This window comes from Thalassophryne amazonica, chromosome 1 (assembly GCF_902500255.1).
Source record: "Thalassophryne amazonica chromosome 1, fThaAma1.1, whole genome shotgun sequence".
NCBI lineage: Eukaryota > Metazoa > Chordata > Actinopteri > Batrachoidiformes > Batrachoididae > Thalassophryne > Thalassophryne amazonica.
The window spans coordinates 151,488,305-151,511,273 of NC_047103.1; the positions used below are offsets into that span (position 1 = coordinate 151,488,305).

The 22,969-nt window shown below is 40.3% G+C and overlaps 1 protein-coding gene and 1 long non-coding RNA gene across 2 annotated transcripts in view; one reads left to right on the forward strand and one right to left on the reverse strand.

Moving 5' to 3' along the window:
- nid2a (nidogen 2a (osteonidogen)) overlaps positions 1–22,969 on the forward strand; it is a 185,348-nt gene that overhangs the window by 132,619 nt on the left and 29,760 nt on the right. The window contains 5 exon segments of the mRNA XM_034176255.1: positions 16,283–16,407; positions 16,518–16,623; positions 19,032–19,081; positions 19,083–19,157; positions 19,271–19,376. Of these exon segments, the coding sequence (XP_034032146.1) occupies positions 16,283–16,407; positions 16,518–16,623; positions 19,032–19,081; positions 19,083–19,157; positions 19,271–19,376 (462 nt within the window).
- On the reverse strand, positions 959–21,803 carry LOC117515622. Its single transcript, XR_004562194.1, has 3 exons — positions 21,794–21,803; positions 11,226–11,238; positions 959–1,035 (listed from the first exon to the last, which is right to left on the reverse strand). It is a non-coding gene; the product is annotated as an uncharacterized LOC117515622 (long non-coding RNA).

Below are 22,969 nucleotides of genomic sequence, written 5' to 3' on the forward strand. Positions count from 1 at the left end.
ATTTGAGTCATTTTCAGGATAAAATGCCAAATTGTGATTGGCTTTGAGTCACATACTGCAAACATCTGTACACATGCAGTAATCCACTCCACCTGTGTTATAAGGCTGTGTTTTTTTTTCTGCATCCTCATCAGTTCCTGTGTCACCAACTGAGCGCCCTGAGAGTGTATGTGAGCGATGGAGAGCCAGTCTGATTGAACACTATGGGGGAAAGCCAGAGCCACAGCACTACGTGCCTCAGTGTGAACCAGATGGACAGTTCAGGTACAGTCCCCTGGGTAAAGTACTTTTGTTTTTCCACAATAAAGCACCAAGTGAAATGCTGTTCAGGCTTCTTCCTCTGACTCTGTCATTGCCTCTCAGTGCAGTCCAGTGCTACGGGGAGAGCAGTTACTGTTGGTGTGTGGACCAGGATGGGCGGGAGGTTCCTGGGACTCGATCCTATGATGTTGTCAAACCTGCATGTATGCATCTGTCTGTAACTTGTTTATGTGGTTAGAATTACATTTTTTTTAGTAAATGTTAGAACTGGTTGGTTTTTATCTTTCAAATCCAGGTCTCCCTACTGTGGCTCCACCCACTGTCCATCCAATGCCCCGCCCAGATGTAACACCCCCACCCTCTGGCATCACATTGCTTTACGCGCAAGGACAGAAAATAGGCGCGCTACCTCTTAACGGGACACGACTCGATGCAGAACAATCCAAAACACTACTGGCGCTACATGTAAGATCAATATTTTATTGTTATTTTTAGATAATCACTTCTCATGAACAGTTTTAAATCATAATTTTCATGATTGGTCATGTCTTCATAATTTTTAGCTGTAAAACAGCACCCCCATGTGGTATTTTGGTTTTAGACACAAACAAGCATATATCATTTGAGGGTGGTGTTTTGCAAGTGAAATATTACAGTCCTTTACGTATTTATTATGAATCTTTGTTTGGAAAGATGTTTAAAGGATAAGATCACCTTTTTTTTTACAACCTTAGTCACATTGAAACATTGTTAGTGATGAAGCTGCTGAGTGGACTACTCATCTTTGGCAGTTACTACTTCTATGAGAGAAATCACGTTTTCAACAAACTGCAGAAATTGCATTTCATGACTACTTGCAACCAAGGCTTAGTAGATCTAGTATCAGTAAAACTCATGTAAATTATTAATCCTAATTCAAGTTATCCTTGGCCTATTAACAAAATGTAAAAAGTGGTGTGCAGGTTGAATTCCACACATTCAACATGCATTCAAAGAGACACTCAGAGTGGAGCGGACTGTGTGCTACATCTGCTTAATTAGGTTATGTGACTTTTGACGCAGAGGCATGTCAGTGAACTCCAGAGGGTTAAAGGATAAGAATACTTTTTTTTTACAACTTTAGTCACATTGAAGCATTGTTAGTAATCAAACTGATGAGTGGTCTACTCATCTGTGACAGTTACTACTTCTATGAGAGAAATCACTTTTTCAACAAACTGCAGAAATTGCATTTCATCACTACTTGAAACCAAGGCTTTGAACCAATCAAAACCAGCAACAATTAGCATGACACTCAGAACAAAAATGAAACCAAAAGCTTGATATTTGTTAATGTTCCAGAACAGAAACATTCATTTTAGATAATGGTAACGGCTAATAATGGAATGGTTGTGTGCCTGGTTGCCATCTAGGACCCGGGATGGTTCCGTGGTGTGGTGAATGAAGTGATGCGTGGGACTAGTGCGTGCTCCCAGACTTCATTTGATTTGTTGATAATGTTTGTTGTCTCTTATTACATACTAAAATGTTTTCTGTTTGCAAAAACCTGTTGGCGAGTTCATTTCCTTTTTTCCTCCAAATGTCCTGCGTCTGCAGTGAATCGCGGATATTTACCAGCAGCAGACGATTAAAGTAAATTGTGGTTTGTTCTTCCCATTTCACGCCAGTGGAGGCAAATATTGTGCTATGTACTTAACAATGTTTGATGGACACACAAATTTGTAAAGAGAAACACAGTTGGATATAGTTAGCTATGTGCAGTAAGGCTAAACGGTATGTCTGGCATAGCTTAGCTTAACTGCAGCATTAGCAATAGACTACAGAGTAAAATATACGTAGCCTATATCAGAAGACATTTTTATAACATCCTCAAAATTCACATTGTTATGTCACTGACCCTTGCAGAGAATTTTTAATAACCCACATTTCTTTTGGTTCTAACTGGCTGAGGAACAATATTTTCAAGGTGGAACCCAAAACCAGAAATATATTTGAGGATGTTCTTAAATTTAATTTTTATAGGGACTTTTTACCCACTAGTGGTACTTGCACTGCAAATCTCCACTGAGGATTCAACGCCTTTGTTGTTATTGTTCAACAAAGTTTGTTAGCTGAATCTGCTAAGAGTATATAAGTGTCACTTTCATTTTGGTGAACTTACGAGGCCAGACACGTATTTTATGTTTTATCTGTTTGACTAAAAAATTTACCTGAGCAGATTGTATTTCCTTAGACGCATTGCTAAAGTACCAATGATTACAACTTGGGCTGCTTGTGTTATTTTGTTGCTACACTCCGCAAATGGTGGACTTTTTAATTCCTGTAATGGCTGCTTCCTTTATTCATACATTCATTTCCAAACTAATATTGAAAAAATGATTTCTTGCAAATAAATTGTCCACGGTGAGTAAAAACAGTCATAGGCTTGTGGAATCAACAGTTTTAGTTAGCAGGAAAGTAATAGATATTGCCCTGATAACTGTGTGTGTGTCTGTGTGCAGGGCTCCATTGTTGTTGGCATAGCCTACGACTGCAAAGAAAATCAAGTGTACTGGACAGATTTGTCTGCACGGACGATCAGTAGAGCGTCCATATTGCCTGGAGCCGAGCCCGAGTTACTCATCAACACAAGTAATGCCCTCTCTGTGGTTCTTCATTACTATAATGAATGCTCTTTCTTCAGCTCGAGTGATTATACATTTTCTGTTTAACTCCATTGACACTGAAATTTTAATCCATTGGAGTGGCTCAACGGTTCCAGATATGTCCGTTTTCAAAATCTGCCATCAGTTTTGACCTTGAGTAAACATGGAGGTCAAAATCAAAGTCCAAATTTTGTCAATGTTCAAAGGCTTGGAACTTTGGAATCAGAGCTGTTCGACCCTTAGTTCCTATGTGACATGAATGCGAATTCACATGTTGGCTTTCAAAATATACCATTAGATGGGTCGACAGTGAACTTGAAGGTCAAAATCAAGTCACTCAATTTTTGATTGAACTTTTAGACCAATGCAAATAGACTGGTGAAAATTAAAAAAATTGAGCGGGGAAATTTTTTTAAAGGCTGTAACACAAGAAACAGAAGCAGTAGACCCGTGGTTACAGTTACAGACATGAATGCAAAGTCTAACGTCGCCTATCAAAATATACCATCACATTTCACCTTCAGTGACCTTGAACTTTCATCCCTTATGGCGGCTATATGGTACCAAGTACACCCAGTGACTACTACACATAAATATGAAGTCATATAATATAATATTCAAAATATGTCATTGCATTTGACCTTAAAGGCCACAATCAAGGTGTGCAAGCTTTGATCATTTCTAGTAACTAAATGTTGCCAGATAGGCCCATGGTTATTAGACACAGATGAAGCAGATTATACTTTTGTCACTGGTACAGTATCCCTATGGCAGTGGGCACTTGCTGCTGTTCTGTAATTGCTTTGTGTTTTCTCTGCTTTGTAGACCTGATAAGCCCGGAAGGTTTGGCGGTGGATGTCAAACGAAGGTTGATGTTCTGGGTCGACTCCGCCCCTGACGTCATCGAAGGCGCCAACCTGGATGGCAGTGGGAGGCGAACGCTCTTCGACACAGACTTGGTTAACCCTCGTGCCATCATAGTGGTACCATCCACTGGGTAAAACCCTTGCAACAATTAAGCCCATAAGTATTTGGGCAATGAATATGTCTCGGATTTCATTTACGAGGTTTATTAGAAAACTAACCGGCAGTTTTCTAAAAAAAAACTATATGGATTTGAATCACGTGTGATTACACCAGACATGCTTGAACCCTCGTGCGCATGTGTGAGTTTTTTCACGCGTGTCGGTGACGTCATCCGCCTGTGGGCAAGCTTTGAGTGAGCACTGGTCCAGCCCTCTCGGCTGAAATCCTTTGAGACGCTGCTGGAGACGGCGCGCATTGCTTTATCAAAATTTTTTCAGGGCCTGTGAGGGATATCCGAGTGGACATTATTCGAGAAATTCTGCTGGTTTTCGGTGAAAAGTTTAACGGCTGATGAGAGGTTGTGGAGTTTCTTTCGCTTTAAGGACAGCTCACAAAGCGGATCGGCGCGGCATGGTCGGAGGTGGTGTCCGTCTGGCTGTTTCGAGCTGAAAACGTCCTAATTTAAGGCTCTGTTCACCCAGGTCGTCGTCAGAGAACAGAGAAGTTTCAGAAGAAGTCGGCATGAGGAGTTTATGCGGACATTCCACTGTTAAAGGAGATTTTGTAATGAAAGAACGTGCAGGCAAATTCGCCGAGTTGGTTCCGTGACGATGCCGCAAATCCGTCTGCGCCGCGACATGAAAAACACCTCCGTGTTGAAAACCATTTGTAAAATTCAGGCGGCTTTTCATGGCTTTCAACAAGTGAGTAACTGAGAAATTGTTTAACAGCTGGGCATGTTCCAACTTGTCCGTTAAGGTTTCCAACGGAGGTGTTTTTCCTGTCGCGACCCCCGCGGTCGGGTCCGGCCTGAATCTGCCCGCACGTTCTTTCATTACAAAATCTCCTTTAACAGTGGAATGTCCGCATAAACTCCTCATGCCGACTTCTTCTGAAACTTCTCTGTTCTCTGACGACGACCTGGGTGAACAGAGCCTGAAATGTGGACGTTTTCAGCTTGAAACAGCGAGACGATGCCGCCTCGGAGCGCAGATCGCCGTCAGGCGCCGTGGGCCGTCCTTAAAGCGACACTTACACACCAAAATCTCTCATCAGCCGTTAAAATTTTTACCAAAAACCAGCTGAATTTATCGAATGGTGTCCACTCAGTTGTGCCTTACAGTTTTGAAAAAATTTTGATCAAACAAAGCAGCAGTCTCTGAGCCATTCCTAAACAATGAAAAAAATCGACGAGGGTGGGCCACTCCTCACTCAAAGACTGCCCACAGGCGAATGACGTAACCGACAGGCGTGAAAAAACTCTCGCATGCCCACGAGGGTTCAAGCATGTCTGATGTAATCACATGTGATTCAAATCCATATGGTTTTTGAAAAAAATAATAAGGTCTGATACTTTTCTAATAGACCTCGTACATCAATCATTAAAAGGAAACCCGACTATAAATACATGTTTATTCTATATGACTTGTTGTGACATTAGTAACATAACTATGGGACAAAATTTGCAAAAATAATGTCAAGTTTTATGATATTTTAAGAAACTTTATTTCTACGTAGGTCGCCATTGTTGTTTGTAACGCAATGCATTCTGGGTAGTGACGTCAAACAGGGGGCAGAGCTTCCCGTGTTTACATTACAACTAGAGGCGATTAGCAACGATGAGCTCCTCTGTTCACCCTTTTCAGTTCGAACCAGAGCGTGATCTGCAGTGTGAGGAAGAGAACTTCGAAAATACTGTCAGAAATGAAGATCAGCGCTCTGATCAAGCAAGAGTTGGCCATTGTAGGTGGTGTCTGTGTGGGGGCTGCTTGCCGATGCCGACAGAGAAAGAGAGCGTCTGCTGCTCTTTCGTGTGTTTTAGTCCTATTTTCACTAGTTACTCGTGGACGATTTTTCTTCTTGTGGGGAAATATGACGGGCACTGCATCTGGTTTAACACGTTTGTATCCAGAAACACCAACAAGCTCCCTCATTAGCTGAGGTCGATGAAAAGCCTCAAATGCATCCGCGTTGAAGTGACGTGAGCACAGCTGCGGGTCTTTCGGCAACTGCACTCTTCCACAAGCATCCTCCCACTTTTTCCTTAACTTTGTTTCTTTTGGAAAGCAATGAAGGCTTACCTCCCTTTCTTTGTTGCCCTTAGACTGAAAATTGCATCCAAAAGCCGAGCAATGTGGCATTTTATCTCGGTAGAAGAACTAGCTTTAATACTGTTTTCGCTTGCATGAAAGACTTCAGAAACCTTTCCACGTCATCACCCCAGAATGCATTGCACAGGCAAAAACATGGCGGGCGCGTTGTATTTAAATACGTGATAAATAAACGCTATTTTATATCATTCAAGACTTGTTTATGCACTTCTAACTATATATTATAATAGCAGACGTCAGTGTTTCAAATTTTTGACAAATTTGATGTTATAGTCGGGGTTCCTTTTAAGACAAACAGTTTTCTATAACTGCCTACTTAAGAAGATTTACCATATAGTACTATACTGAGTGACCAGGCATGAAGGAGACTAGTGAGGGAAGCCACCAAGACACCCAGCTGTGACTGGAGAAACTGTGCAGAGTACAATTATTGTCTGTTGCATCAACAGTTATACAAACAGTGTGGTACTTTATGGTAAATCTGTTTGAAGTAGGCAGTGATCAAAAATTGACTGGCCATGTCTGATGAAGATGAGTGAGGGAAACCAACAAGACACCCATAACAACTCTGAAAGAGTTATAGGCTTCTATCACTGTGTTTGAACTAATTGTGCACACTGCACAGTGCTACTTTTGTTTGATGCATCACCAGTGATTCAGGTTTATGAGGGAGTGGAAGAGAAGTATTTTCTTAAAAGAAGATGTGAAATTTCAGCTACAGTTTGCCAGAAGGCACATGTGAGACTGGAGCCTAGATTTGATCTTTTTCTTGTGTTAAAATCACTCTCTGTGTCTGGCACATGACTAAAGTATTTTAATGTTTTAGCTCAGCAAGGTTTTGAATAAAGAAAGTAATAATGAAACTTTACATGGAGGAAACCTTCTCCTTGGAAAAACCCCTTTATTTTGCATATTCTGGACTGGATCTGAATTCAGTCTGACTGAGGTTTTACAGATCAGGTCAGTGCAGATGTTTATTCAGTCCAATTCGGGTCAGACATTCAGGAAAATGAGCAGAATTTGAGTGGACACAAACCCTCTCCCTGTGGGTTTTTAAGAAAACTAAAGCGAGAAAACTGCTCTGGATTTACTGATGTTATTAACCTCGGCTGGTCACACACGCAGGCGCACACTCACCATGTGAGGTGCTCATTGGTCAGCGTTCCAGCAGCAACATCTGTTTTTCATCGCTGCGGCTGATCATGTAATCAGCAGGCACTGTGCATGTTTGTGTTGACGCAGCAGCGATAACGCAAATCATAAAAAGCGTGTTTCACGTGATCGGTTTGACACTTTGTGTGTCCTGACACAGAGCCAAGTCCTAAAGGTAATTACTGCTTCACACGTGTATGAATGCACCTTCTGTGATGTCTGGGCCTGCACACTGCACTGTGCACATGTGCCTGGCCATGTGTTAATCAGACTGACGAGCTGAGACACACACGGGCGCGTGTGAGAGTTGACTGCTCACATGTTGTTTATTAGCAGTCGTACTCGGCGGGCTGTCCACACGCTCGCTGTCATCTACAGGTGAACATCAGCGCAGCCTCAAAATCGGCCCACATATGGTCCACCGACAGCCGTGTTGATGGTGCTGCGGGAAATGGCGGCGGTACCTTTGCTGGCAGTGTTTCCATCAGTGCCACCACCTGGTAACTTATGGCCCGGTCAGACGGCCATGATTCTATTGACTGTGTCCCACAAAACTCTTGAGGCTTCAATCCTTCAAATGCAGTGAAAGCCAGAACAAACCATTCTGAAATGAGATGGTCTAACTTGGACTGAATTCCATGTTCCAACAGGACATTGAGCATGAAGTGAGAATATCACTAAAACAGAGAATAAGTTCTACACAGGCCCCAAGGCCCAACAGGAGAGTGCTTACTCCCCTAGATAAAAAGCTGTGACAAAGATATAATCACATACATTATTAGTACGAATTAGAGGGTTCCAAATTGTGTTCTTGATTGGCTGAACACACCTGCCTGAGTTAATTAGCTGTGGGTTGAGCAAGGACAGTTAGAAAACACGCAGAACAGGAGCGTCCAGGAGCAGTAGGGAAGTTCTGGCATAAATCATTCCAAAAGCCATAACCAAATAATGCTTAAAACAGGCTTTATATTAATGCACCCTGTAAAATGCAGTAATTGAAAGAGTAGATAGGGAGATAAATGAATTCCAGATTGTTAACATGAAAACTCTAAAACAATGAATGCCATCATCTTATTCATCTCCAAATTAAAAGAGCTTATAATGAAGATACACAGATTAAAATTTGGTGAAAGTATACTGTTGTCGAACTAAATTATTCCTATTTTATTACTTTAAAAAAAAACTTATGGATTAAAATAAGATTTGATTTAAGCCTTTACTATTTAAGTTTTTCCTTTATTGTAGCTCAAACCAGGCAGCTCAGTGTTGCCTCATTTGTAAAAATGACTTTTGAGTCGAATAATTTCACTTGCTGTTGTCTTACTCTGTCCCTTCCACGCAGCACTCTGTATTGGACGGATTGGAACCGAGAGGCTCCTAAGATTGAGAGTTCAACCATAGAAGGTCAGGACCGCAGAGTGGTGGTGTCTGACGGGATTGGATTACCAAACGCTCTAACGTACGACTCTTCTTCTGGACAGGTCTGCTGGGCTGATGCAGGTAAACGCAACTTGTTATACAATTAGTACTACTACTACTGCAATACAGTATGTTGCACAGTAACGTTAAAGCTGCTTTTGCTCCTAACGGAGAGAATTTGTGAGCCTTTGAGTGCAAGTGCAGTCAGTCAGCCAATATATCCAAACCACCCTTGTCAAGGGATCATGAACAGCTAATGAATGTTCTTCCTGGTTAGTGTGTTGCATTGCAAACATCACCTGCAAACGTCTCTGCACTCATGACAGGCCCGATCCAGACACAGCTTTGGTTTTCATGTCAACCTGTAGTCCGTAAATTATACGGATTTTTCCGAGTTTCAGAGTCATACGGACATACAAATAAAGTCGGATATTCAGGGTTTGGTCTGCAGCGGCTCTGTAATCAACCGTTTCTGCAGCGCGACTCCACTTTGAAGCCGTGAACCATCGAAGCAATGCTTCGATTCAATGGCTCGTGGCTCTTTGATTCGCTGCTCTTCAGAAGTGGTAAGTCCACTTCTTAACCCCTCTCAAAGCCATTAAAATATCATGAGTCACTTTTGTGTGTATTAAAGTCACCGACTGGGACTCTTGTTGTAGTCAAGAAACGAGAATCGTCTTTCATTCTGTTCACACAGCTCAAAATGATGCCGAGACAGAGTCCGGTCGGAATTAATAGCTTCAAAACAAATTGCCGCTTTAAATAAAATGACACATCTTACAAACGTTGTAATACAGACAAGAACCTACAATCGACTAAAACATTTTTTCCTTCCAAAATGAAACGTGCTGTATTTCTTTACAAATTACATCCTGAAGTGAAGCCAGGGATTTGTTGCAGTTTATACAGGATATGAGCATAGTTTGAAGTAGCCACTGGGGAGGATCAGATGTTGGAGAGAAGCGACATACAGAAGGGGATCACGTTTTTGATATTTGACAGATGGCAGATTCCAGTCGGTGCAGGAGTCACTACATGCCATCAAATATGATGTTAAAATCCTTAAAACCAAGAAAGAAAGGCATCTAAGTTTTGAAGAGACCAAACATTTCCAGAAGAAAAAAAAAGAAACATTAAAATCATGTGCATAGAAATACACAATGCCATAAAATGGAGTATTAAGGTCTGGAATTGCCAAGAAAGATGTCCATCAAGTGTTTGTCAAGTAGTGATGAGAAAAAACCCTAAATAACTAAAGAAAATTGTCATTATTGTCTGCAAAGAAAAGCACAACACTATCAAATGTGGCATTAGGTACTGTAAGAGGCAGATTGTCAAGGGATGATGAAGAGAGCAAAAATTACAAAAGAAGGAAAACAAACATTAATATCTGTACAGATACACAATGGCATACAAATGCAGTTTTAAGATCTGTAAGAGACTGGGATTGCAAAGAAAGATGTACATCAGTTCTGGCAAGGGGTAATAAGACAAAACATCTAAAGAATGAAATAAATTATAATATTGTCTGTAAAGAAAAGCACAACACCAACAAATGTGATATTAAGGTCTGTTCTGAGCAGAGATTGCATCTGAGTTTTATTAAGAGGTGATAAAAAGAAGAAAAAACATCAGTATCATCTGCATATATAGACAATGCCGTAAAATACAATTTAAATACTTTAAGACACCAGGATTCAAAAGATGGGAAAAATATTGACTTTTTGTCTAGAAGTGATGATACCAATGGGGGAAAGGCGAAAGACCCATAAAAAAAAGTTTTTGCACAAGATGAAGAGTAGATCAAAGATTCGAAATGAAGGAAAATAAAAGTCAGTGTATTCCACATGGGAATGTACAATGCCAACAAATATGCTGTTTAAGGACTGGGAGAGCTTCAGATTACCAAGAAAGAGCATTTGTGTTTGTCAAGACTTTGTGGATGAAAAGACCAATTTTCCAAAATAAGAACAAACCATATAGAAATGCAAACAATATAGTGCTGGGAAGGTATGCAGTCTTAACTTGGTTCCTCTTGGGTCAATGTGATTGTCTTTTAAGTTATTGACAGGTATAATCAATAAAGTATATTGATTTATGTATTCTTATTTACAGAAACACTTGCTTCAAGTGGTTCCTTAATATGTACTGTGCAACTTTTTCAGATGAACCAGAGCATCCAAAAACTGACTGTGAGCAGCACAGAGACAGAGCACAGACTACCATTCGAGAGGGATATCCTTTGACCGGTGTCTTCGTACCCAATGTGATTCAAATGGCCAATACCTACCTCAACAGGTTAGCATCTGGTGACATCTCTTTTTAGTAATCTTATTGTTAGAATATCATGGAGGAAATAGTAAATATTTTAATTGATTTTTTTCTGCTCCAGTGCCAAGGGTCTACCGATATTGTTGGTGCGTGGACAGTAGGGGCCAAGAGCGAGAAGGAACCAGAACACCACTGGTACACCACCTACAAAATGTGATAAACAGGTGAAGAGAAATTTTAATATATGTTCTTGTACCTGTGCTGGACAACATTTAGCATAGCTGTTATGATGTTTTAAGAACATGTTTTGGATGTATTGGTCATTATGTCCAATAACAACATATACAAATTTACTTCAAGACGTCTCATCCAACATCAATGATCTGACATATTTGAGTTCTGCGATATGCAGGCCATACCAGAGTTACAGACTAGCAGGTTGCTCAGTAGAATGCACGCCTCTACCCAGGTGAAACAGGTCCTTCAACAGTATTAACTCCAGCCAACATACCAGCATTTGACATAATTAGGATTTATGTTGCTGACATTCATCATTCAATTGGCTTTGTGGGTGTTCTTCACAAATACAAATTGAAAATTGTTGAGGATTGTATTGGAGTCGCCATGACCTTGCATTGCAAGGGAACATCACCTTCAACATTTTCGCTTGTTTATGTGGTGGCTATCCAGATCCCAACGTAGTTTCGTTAAATCATGGATGCAACTAAGGATGGCACCACTATGCAGGGGTTTGGTACGCAGGATTTTGGTGGAAAACCACCAAAACCCTGGCCCTGGTGGTTTTCCACCATGTTTTATATGTTGTATTACCTTCTGAGTAACACTGATATCATCGGACCAACAGAGTCTGATTCCAGCAACAGTTTTAATGGTCATATACAGTAGTGCACTGGAAATAAAATCCCTTAATCATGGTGACAGGCTGTTTATGGAAAACAGGGACATGTAGGATGTATGATTGTGCATTATTTGGCGTGGATGTTATTGTTTTGGTCATTGTTGTTTTTTGCCATTTTAATTTCAGTGTTGATGCTTACCAAGAACATCTATGATAAAAGATCCTAAATCAAACTTCCTCACCTCTTCCACTCCAGCACAAACACTGATAAAATATGAGCCAACGAAAATATAAACTGTTTTGCCCAAAAATAAATGTACAGCAGATAGCTCAGTGAGTTTGGCTACCAGTGTGTTGACGTGTGTTTAATTCCCCGCCATACTACCTGTATATGTCCTTGGACAAGGCATTACCTTGTCCCGGTCCACCCTTCTGTAAATGGGCACGACCTTGATTGGGAAAGTAACCTGCATCAAACTGATATTCCATCCAGGGGGACTTGTTTATTAATTTCATGTTATGGAATCCAGAAACAAGCACTCGCTCCAACAGCCCTCGGAGCGGATATAGGACTTACTTCTAAAAATAAAACAGAACAGGATGAAAAAAAGGGAGGGTTGGGGATGGGAATGAATTCAATATGGAATTATGGGAATAGAAAGAGAGGACACACACATTTGACCCAGCCGTCATTTTTTTAAACAAACTTGGAGGACTAGAGCAAACAAGGGGGACAAAAACAATGTTTGAATCAGAAGTCTAAACATTGAAGTATTATGGTTGATTCCTTTTGGTGTTAATGCTCTGTAGTGAAAGTGTATTTGGTCATATTTCATTTTGTCATCTTAAACCAATTCACAAATCCTCAGATGAGCCAACACATCCTAAGACACATTGTGAGCTGCACAGAGACAGCATACAGACTACCAGTCCAGAGGGCTATCCCATACTAGGAGTTTTTGTACCTCAATGTGATGCAGACGGGCATTACACACCTCAACAGGTACCGCTCTGTGTTATCAAGTATGATATATGGTCTGTTCAGTATTTCAGCATTATCATAGTTATTATTTGGTACTGTCTGTTTCAGTGCATGGTTCCACAGGACAGTGTTGGTGTGTGGACAGTAGTGGGCAGGAGAGGCCAGGAACCAGGACACTACCTGGTACTCCACCTGAAGACTGTGATAAACCAGGTGAGACTTCGGAATTCGGATATACATTGTGCTCAAATGCCATTTAACATACAGCCTTCAGACCTGCCCTTCCACGTGTTTAATGCACTCTTTTTAACACACAGCCTTCAATCCTATTGATTCATGTGTTCAGTGCATTCCTTTAACATACAACCTTCAAATCTACCCACCTACATGTTCAATGCACTCTTTATAACATTCAACCTTCAATCCTACCAATCCATGTGTTAAATACTCTTTTAAATGTGTTTTACTATAATAATTGGATTCACGCACAACAGCAGGAGCCAATTATCTCCTTGCACCAACCCCCCCAACCTCCTGATAATGCAATGTAAGATAAGGTTTGGAGAGTTGACTGTTTCAGTAACAGAGCTGCCAACCATTACGATTTCTTAATAGTCATTACAAATTCAATACACTGTAAAACTTTACGATATCTTGTGCAGTTGTTATGATACAACCATTTATTTAATATTTATTCGTGTTCACTGCCGCACAGATCAGTAGTGGTTACGAGGTTGGTAAAATTTCCCAAAGACAAAAGACATCAAAAGTTATATTAGCTTTAGAAGTGGTCATGCCCAAAGGGGAAACATACAGGTGGAATTCTGGATAATGGACTGCCAGAAAAAGCAACATGCAACGGTAACTTTTTTCGGCCTTTATGTAGCATCTCTGCACAAAAAACCCCAAAAACAAAGCCAAAACTAACATTAGAATGATTTTTAAGACAAAGTGCAGCTTTAAAATGATGAATTATCAATGATAATACAAGCAAAGCGCCGCCAGCAGCGAATGGAATTGAACACAGATGATTGACATGATTGAAGCTCAATAACCTTTTAATTTTGCTGTCTGAAAATACACATGCCACCGAGTGTTTCTCAGCTGTACTCAAAGTATTGGAACACTTTGGCATTTCACACATTTAATTTGTTTATCCCAGTTCCTTAAACTCAAACTCAAAGATATAAATTAATTAAAAAAATATAAAATCCAGCTTCCTGATGGAGTGGTGTAGAGGAGTATTTTCTTAAAAAAAAAAAGAAGACAGGAACATTCAGCTACAATTTGCCAGAAGGTACTTTGAGATGAAAGCCGAGATTTGATGTTTTGGTGAAAGAAACGTTGTATTTCTTCATAATTGATGTTAATAAAGTCCAAGATATATTCAGTGATTTGGAAATGTTCATGTTTCCATTCCCTAACTTGTCTGAAGAAAACTGGCAATAAAACAGATTATTATTTACAGATTTATCAAGTTTTAGAGATTTGCTTTCAGTTTGAGTTTGAGGAACAACATTTTAGAAATTTTTATAAGCTTATATTTTTTGTATTTCTTGTATTTGAAATGGCATAAACAAATACAAATGTGTGAAATACCAAGTGTTCCAATGCTTTTGGAGGGCACAGTATCCTAACCTTATGCTGAGTGCAAAATGAGTGTGGTATTATTACTGTTTTGTATAAGAATGTTTAATTTTCACTGTTGCTGCACTTTGTGTGAAATCATAGTCATATCTTCTATCATATTGATATGACAATATTGCGAGATGATCATTTGGTCATATTGTACAGCCCTACTGTCAACTAGCTGAAACTTTGAGTATTAATTTACATCTACATTAAAAAAAATGCTTAAAGTGGGAGGGGGTTAAGAGGGGCGTCTGTGGCATGGAGCTCCCCCAGAGTTTTAAAGGCAAAAAAATGCTTTAAAGGGTCTGGGGGGGAGGAGCCCCCACATTAGCTGAAAGGCAAAAAAAGAAAAATGTTTAAAAAGGCGGGGGGGTATGGGGGGCAGAAGCTGAAAGGTTTTAGCCATGGCCATGCTCCCAAGAACTATTTTACTGAAAAAGTCTGAAGGACATAAATGACATGGTTAGATGGTGAGGAGCTTCCAGATATGTGAGAGGCAAATAAAGAAAAAATGCTTAAAAAGGTGGTGGATCTGAGGGGGGCAAAGCTCCCACAGAAGCTGCCAGGTTTTAGCCATGCTAATGCTCCCCTGAAGCATTTATTTAAAAAAAAAAAGAAGTCTGAAGGACCTAAATGACATGGTGAGATGCTGAAGAGCTTCACTTGTTCATGCCCGTGACATATACATATGAATTTATTGAACACCCGTGGTTTCTGAGTGTTCAGAGTCAGACTGAGGTTTCTGACATGCTTCATCCAAACCCTAAGAAGATGGACTCTGCTCAGGTCTTGATCAGCATGTTTTAGAGTATGGATAGTACTTCCTGGACAATGCTGCTAAATCTTTATAAGGAGCCACTTTTAATTGACATCATGTCCAGTATGGATGGAAAGCTCTTCAACCTGAGTGGACCGAAATCCAAAAAGAAAATCACCACCACTTTACTTAAGAAAATTCTTGAAGCCTGTATTGAAGCCTACACTGAGCATGGTCTTCACATCAACCTGAAGAAGAAACAGATCCTATATCAGCATCCTCCTCCTACTGTGAGACTGCACGGACAGGTCCTGGAGAACGTGACCCACTTTCCATACCTGGGCAGCCATGTGTCTTCAAACATCAACACTGATGATGAGTTCCCAAACTGGCTCAAGTATGCAGGAACTGCCTTCAAACAGCTTCTCAGCTATGAGGAAAACCATTATCTACAAAGCCATTGTCATACCAAACCTGCTGTATAGATCTGAAGAGGGCGGAAGAAATGCTGCAAGGACCTTCTGAAGCCCAGCCTCAAGAACTCCTCCTGGAAGATCTGGGAAATATATGTGAGGGACAGAGCCAGGTGGCAAGATGAGCCACACTGGAGTAGAAAAATGTGTATGAACAACTCCGAGGAGAAGAGGGGAAAGAAATAGAAAAGAGAGTAAGATCCTGACCGGCAGAAGCTTCCCACAGCAATGTGTAATGTGTATCATATGTCAGACAGTGCGCATAAAGACTGGGCCTGTTCAGTCATCTATGGATCCACTGTACTTGTCCAGGTATCGACTAAGGGACCATCTCCTTCACCACAGAGGAATTGCCACAACTGCACTTGATACCTTTAAAGATAATTGAGGGATGTGGATGGATGATCAAAACAAAAACAGGCATCTTTAGGAAATGTGGACATGTTGACATGCAGACTCTTGCCTCAACCTGTAAATAAGTCAAAAAGTTGAATATCATCAGCATAGAGTTGGTAGCGCAATAAAAGGACTGACAGCAATGACAACAGTCTTTGTTGTAAACCATCAAGACATTCAAGATTGGACATGAATCACAATGACCAGTATATTAATTAACTATATATATTCACATAAATTGATGTGCCAGAAATATTTATTTCTTAACAAATCTTGTTAATCTCTTTTAATGATCCAGACCGTCCTAAAACTCAATGTGAGCACCACAGAGATAGTGTGCAGACTACAAGCCCTGAAGGATACCCTATATTTGGTGCCTTTGTACCTGAATGTGATTCAGATGGACAGTACCTACCTCAACAGGTGATTTCTCTCCTTACAATTCATCTTCTTGCTCTACTGGACAAAAAACAGATTTATATGTATATTCACACACTCATTCTTTTTGTAATAATAATTTGGTGTTGCTTTAGTGCCACGGCTCTACTGGATATTGTTGGTGTGTGGACAGTAGGGGCCAAGAAAGAGCAGGAACCAAAACACCACCTGGTACACCACCCAAAGACTGTGATAAGCCAGGTGAGACTAGTATATTGGTGCTAAAAACGTCTTCGGCTAATTTTCATGAAATAGCACACTATTGTGACAGACGGTATTATTGAAAACTCAAACTGCAGGCAATGCTAACTGCAGAGGACACTAACCATAGTTGATGCTAAATGAAGATTATGTTAATTGTTATATTGAGGGTAATTCTGTTGACAGAACACCAATCAGAGTAAAATCTAACCATATTTTATCACACTTTTTTTTAGTCTGTGACTGTAAAATTGTCGTTGACCACAATTAGCATTTTCATTAATATAGCCTGTCATTAGCCAAACACACCATGTCAAAATAGCAGGACCTAATGGACATAGCACATTCCATACCCAGAAACCCAATGATTTGTACAAAAAAACTTTACCAAAGATAAAATGAAAGTGCAGGATGGTTACAGAACATTTCTGGTAATTTAATTGACATTCAGCAGCATTTAATAAAATATTGTACACTTGTGATCCTGTATTGCATCAAATATTGTTGTCAAAAATGATACCTAAACACCAGCTAAGATTATAGTAAGGGTAGGTTGTCCAAGAAAAACAGACAAGCATTATTTTTGTCATGATAGCATTTTAGCTGAACACACTCCTGCCTTAACCTTTGTGCATGAATAACAAAAATATAGCTAAATATCATCAGCATAGAGTCGGGGTATAGTTTGATATCAAACGTATTTGCAGTCTATGTTTTGAATGAGAATAGTGTGTTGTCTCACAAAAGCATAATGACACATTAAAACAGTTGTATGCAAAAGTTTGGGCACCCCTGATAATTTTCATGATTTTCCTTTCTAAATCATTGGTTGTCTGGATCAGAAATTTCAGTTAAATATATCATATTACAGATGAACACACTGATATTTGAGCAGTGAAATGGAGTTTCTAGTATTTACAGAAAGTGTGCAATAATTATTTAAACAAAACTGGGCATGTGCATAAATGTAGGCACCCTTGTCATTGTATTGATTTCAATATATTTAGCACTAATTATTGGAACACAAAATTGGTTGGGTAAGCTCATTGACCCTTGACCTCCTTGACACAGGTAATCAATCATGAGAAAGGGTATTTAAGGTGGCCATTTGCAAATGTTTCCCCTCTTTGCATCTCTCCTAATGAGTGGCAACATGGGAGCCTCTAAACAACTCTCAAATGACCTGAAACAAAGATTGTTCAACATCATGGTTTAGGGGAAGGATACAAAACAGTATCGCAGAGATTTAGCTGTCAGTTTTCCACTGTGAGGAAATGGAAGACCCACAGGCACAGTACTAGTTAAGGCCTGAAGTGGCAGGCCAAGAAAAACCTGAGATAAGCTGAAGGGACAAGGATAGTGAGAATAGTCATAGTCAACCCTCAGACTTGTTCAAAGACCTACAACATGATCTTGCTGCAAATAGTGTCTCTGTGATCGTTCAATTATACAGTGCACGTTGCACAAGAGAGTGCTGTATGATGCGTACTGCAGAGGAAGCCTTTTTTTGCGTACACGCCACAAACAGAGTCACTGAGGTATAAAGCACATTTGGGACAAGCCAGCTTCATTTTGGAATAAGGTGCTGTGGACTGATGAAAATAAAATTGAATTATTTGGACATAAACAAGGGGGCGGTATGCATGGCTGAAAAAAGAACACAGCATTCCAATAAAAACACTGCTACCTACAGTAAAATTTGGAGGTGATTCCATATGCTATGGGCTGTGTGGCCAGTGCAGGTACTGGGAATCTTGTTAAAGTTGAGGGTCACATTGGTTTCCAGGCAATATCAGCAGATTCTTGAGAACAATGTTTCAAGAATCAGTGACAAAGTTTAAGTTGTGCTCGGGCTGGATCTTTCAACAAGATAACGACCTAAACACTGCTCAGAATTACTAAGGCATTCATGCAAGATACAAGTCCAACATTCTGGAATGGCCACTCAGTCCCCAGACTGAATATGATTGAAAATCTGTGGTGTGATTTAAGCGGGCTGTCCATGCTCGGAACCACAAACCTGGACTGACCTGGAGATTTTTGTAAAGAAGAATGGGTCCAAAATACCTTCAGCCAGAATCCAGGCTCTCATTGGAACTATAGGAAGCATTTAGAGGCTGTTATTTCTGCAATTTCTGTTGGGGTGCCCAAATTTATGCACCTGCCTAATTTTGTTTAAAGAATTATTGCACACTTTCTGTAAATCCTATAAACTTCATTTCACTTCTCAAATATCACTGTTTGTCTGCTATATGATATATATAACTGAAATTGCTGATCCAAACAACCAATGATTTAGAAAGGAAAATAATGGAAATCATCAGGGGTGGCCCAAACATTTACATACAAACTGTATGCTCATGCCAGAATGACTGTACAAATGAATTTTTTTTTCTAGATGAAACCAGAGCGCCCCAAAACTCACTGTGAGCAGCACAGAGACAGAGGCACAAGCGACTATTTCAGAAGGATATCCTGTTGTTGGGGCCTTTGTACCCCAGTGTGATTCAGATGGACAATACCTACCTCGACAGGTTAAACCTATTTTCTGGTTATTACTCTTTGTCATGGCAGTTACTTTAATTATTACTTGAACTAACTTTGAACATGATGAAATAACTACATCTGTAATTTGTTGCTGTTTCAGTGTCATGACTCTACTGGACATTGTTGGTGTGTGGACACTAGGGGCCAAGAAAGAACAGGAACCAGGACACCACCTGGTACACCACCAATAGATTGTGATAAACCAGGTGAGACTTTTTGTCACTGCTTGAGGTACATATACAAACTGATTCACCTGACTGATGGGGATTGGCAGTATTTCTTTGCAAGCTATCCCCCCAAAAGTGTTTGATTCATTTACAACCCCAATTCCAATGAAGTTGGGATGTTGTGTGAAATGTAAATAAAAACAGAATGCAATGATTTGCAAATCCTCTTCAACCTATATTCAATTGAATACACCACAAAGACAAGATACTTAATGTTCAAACTGATAGACTTTTTGTTTTAGTGCAAATATTTGCTCATTTAGAAATGGATGCCTACAAAACATCAGGTGAGTGTCATGATTGGGTATAAAAGGAGCATCCCCAAAAGGCTCAGCCATTACTTAAAAGCCATCACTTGACCCAGCTATCTTAGCTAATTATAGGGCCAATCTCCAACCTTCCTTTTCTCGTCAAAAATTCTTGAAAGGGTAGTTGTAAAACAGCTAACTGATCATCTGCAGAGGAATGGCCTATTTGAAGAGTTTCAGTCAGGTCTTTAGAATTCATCATAGTACAGAAACAGCATTAGTGAAGGTTACAAATGATCTTCTTATGGCCCTCAGACAGTGGACTCATCTCTGTGCTTGTTCTGTTAGACTCAGTGCTGCTTTTGATACTGTTGACCATAAAATTTTATTTACAGAGATTAGAGCATGCCATAGGTATTAAAGGCACTGCGCTGCGGTGGTTTGAATCATATTTATCTAATAGATTACAATTTGTTCATGTAAATGGGGAATCTTCTTCACAGACTAAGGTTAATTATGGAGTTCCACAAGGTTCTGTGCTAGGACCAATTTTATTCACTTTATACATGCTTCCCTTAGGCAGTATTATTTAGACGGCATGCTTAAATTTTCATTGTTACGCAGATGATACCCAGCTTTATCTATCCATGAAGCCAGAGGGACACACACCAATTAGCTAAACTGCGGGATTGTCTTACAGACATAAAGACATGGATGACCTCTAATTTCCTGCTTTTAAACTCAGATAAAACTGAAGTTATTGTACTTGGCCCCCAAATCTTAGAAACATGGTGTCTAACCAGATCCTTACTCTGGATGGCATTACCCTGACCTCTAGTAATACTGTGAGAAATCTTGGAGTCATTTTTGATCAGGATATGTCATTCAAAGCGCATATTAAACAAATATGTAGGACTGCTTTTTTGCATTTACGCAATATCTCTAAAATTAGAAAGGTCTTGTCTCAGAGTGATGCTGAAAAACTAATTCATGCATTTATTTCCTCTAGGCTGGACTATTGTAATTCATTATTATCAGGTTGTCCTAAAAGTTCCCTGAAAAGCCTTCAGTTAATTCAAAAAGCTGCAGCTAGAGTACTAACGGGGACTAGAAGGAGAGAGCATATCTCACCCATATTGGCCTCTCTTCATTGGCTTCCTGTTAATTCTAGAATAGAATTTAAAATTCTTCTTCTTACTTATAAGGTTTTGAATAATCAGGTCCCATCTTATCTTAGGGACCTCATACTACCATATCACCCCAATAGAGGGCTTTGCTCTCAGACTGCAGGCTTACTTGTAGTTCCTAGGGTTTGTAAGCGTAGAATGGGAGGCAGAGCCTTCAGCTTTCAGGCTCCTCTCCTGTGGAACCAGCTCCCAATTCAGATCAGAGAGACAGACACCCTCTCTACTTTTAAGATTAGGCTTAAAACTTTCCTTTTTGCTAAAGCTTATAGTTAGGGCTGGATCAGGTGACCCTGAACCATCCCTTAGTTATGCTGCTATAGACTTAGACTGCTGGGGGGTTCCCATGATGCACTGAGTGTTTCTTTCTCTTTTTGCTCTGTATGCACCACTCTGCATTTAATCATTAGTGATTGATCTCTGCTCCCCTCCACAGCATGTCTTTTTCCTGGTTCTCTCCCTCAGCCCCAACCAGTCCCAGCAGAAGACTGCCCCTCCCTGAGCCTGGTTCTGCTGGAGGTTTCTTCCTGTTAAAAGGGAGTTTTTCCTTCCCACTGTCGCCAAGTGCTTGCTCACAGGGGGTCGTTTTGACCGTTGGGGTTTTTACGTAATTATTGTATGGCCTTGCCTTACAATATAAAGCGCCTTGGGGCAACTGTTTGTTGTGATTTGGCGCTATATAAATAAAATTGATTGATTGATTGATTGATTCACAAGCAAAGATGGGGCGAGGATCACCACTTTGTGAACAACTGCGTGAAAAAAATAGTCCAACAGTTTAAGAACAATGTTTCTCAACATTCAGTTGCAATGAATTTAGGGATTCCATCATCTACAGTCCATAATATAATCAGAAGATTCAGAGAATCTGCAGAACTTTCTACACATAAGCGGCAAGGCTGAAAACCAACACTGAATGCCCGTGACCTTCGATCCCTCAGGCGGCACTGCATTAAAAACCAACATCATTGTGTAAAGGATCTTACCGCGTGGGCTCAGGAACACTTCAGAAAACCATTGTCAGTTAACACAGTTCGTCGCTACATCTACAAGTGCAAGTTAAAACTCTACCATGCAAAGCGAAAGCCAAACATCAACAACATCCAGAAATGCCGCCGCCTTCTCTGGGCACAAGCTCATTTGAAATGGACAGACACAAAGTAGAAAAGTGCGCTGTGGTCTGATGACTCCACATTTCAAATTGTTTTTGGAAATCATGGACGTCATGTCCTCTGGACAAAAGAGGAAAAAGACCATCCAGATTGTTACCAGCACAAAGTTCAAAAGCCTGTGATGGTATGGGGGTGTGTTAGTGCCCACGGCATGGGCAACTTACACATCAGTGATGGCACCATCAATGCTGAAAGGTACATCCAGGTTTTAGAACAACACATGCTGCCATCCAAGCAACATCTTTTTCAGGGACGTCCCTGCTTATTTCAGCAAGACAATGCCAAGCCACATTCTGCACGTGTTACAACAGCGTGGCTTCGTAGTAAAAGAGTGCGGGTACTAGACTGGCCTGCCTGCAGTCCAGACCTGTCGCCCATTGAAAATGTGTGGCGCATTATGAAGCGCAAAATACAACAACAGACATCCCGGACTGTTGAATAACTGAAGTTGTACATCAAGCAAGAATGGGAAAGAATTCCACCTACAAAGCTTCAACAATTAGTGTCCTCAGTTCCCAATGCTTGAGTGTTGTTAGAATGAAAGGTGATATAAAGGCCCCCTGACACGAGTGTGTCTTTGATTCACACACAACCCCGACCTGTGTCGTGCTGGAGAGTAAACTCGTGTTTAAGTGGTGCAGACTGAACATGAGAGGGGCGTCAGTGCCGGTGCGTGCTATTGCGCACAGAGAATTTTGAAATGTTCAAAAAATCTTTCACGCACAAATGTCGCACAGTCTACTCACCAACACGACAACCAACAGTTCGTCTGAACGATTAAAACAAGAAGTTAAATCTGTTATAAACATACTTTAACAGCTGCACACAAGACGTTAAGAACACACAACTGTTTTACCAAGCCATGACCAGTGATGCCGGTAACGCGTTACTTAGTAACGCGTTACTCTAATCTGACCTTTTTTTTTTTTTAGTAACGAGTAATCTAACGCGTTAATCTTTCCAAATCA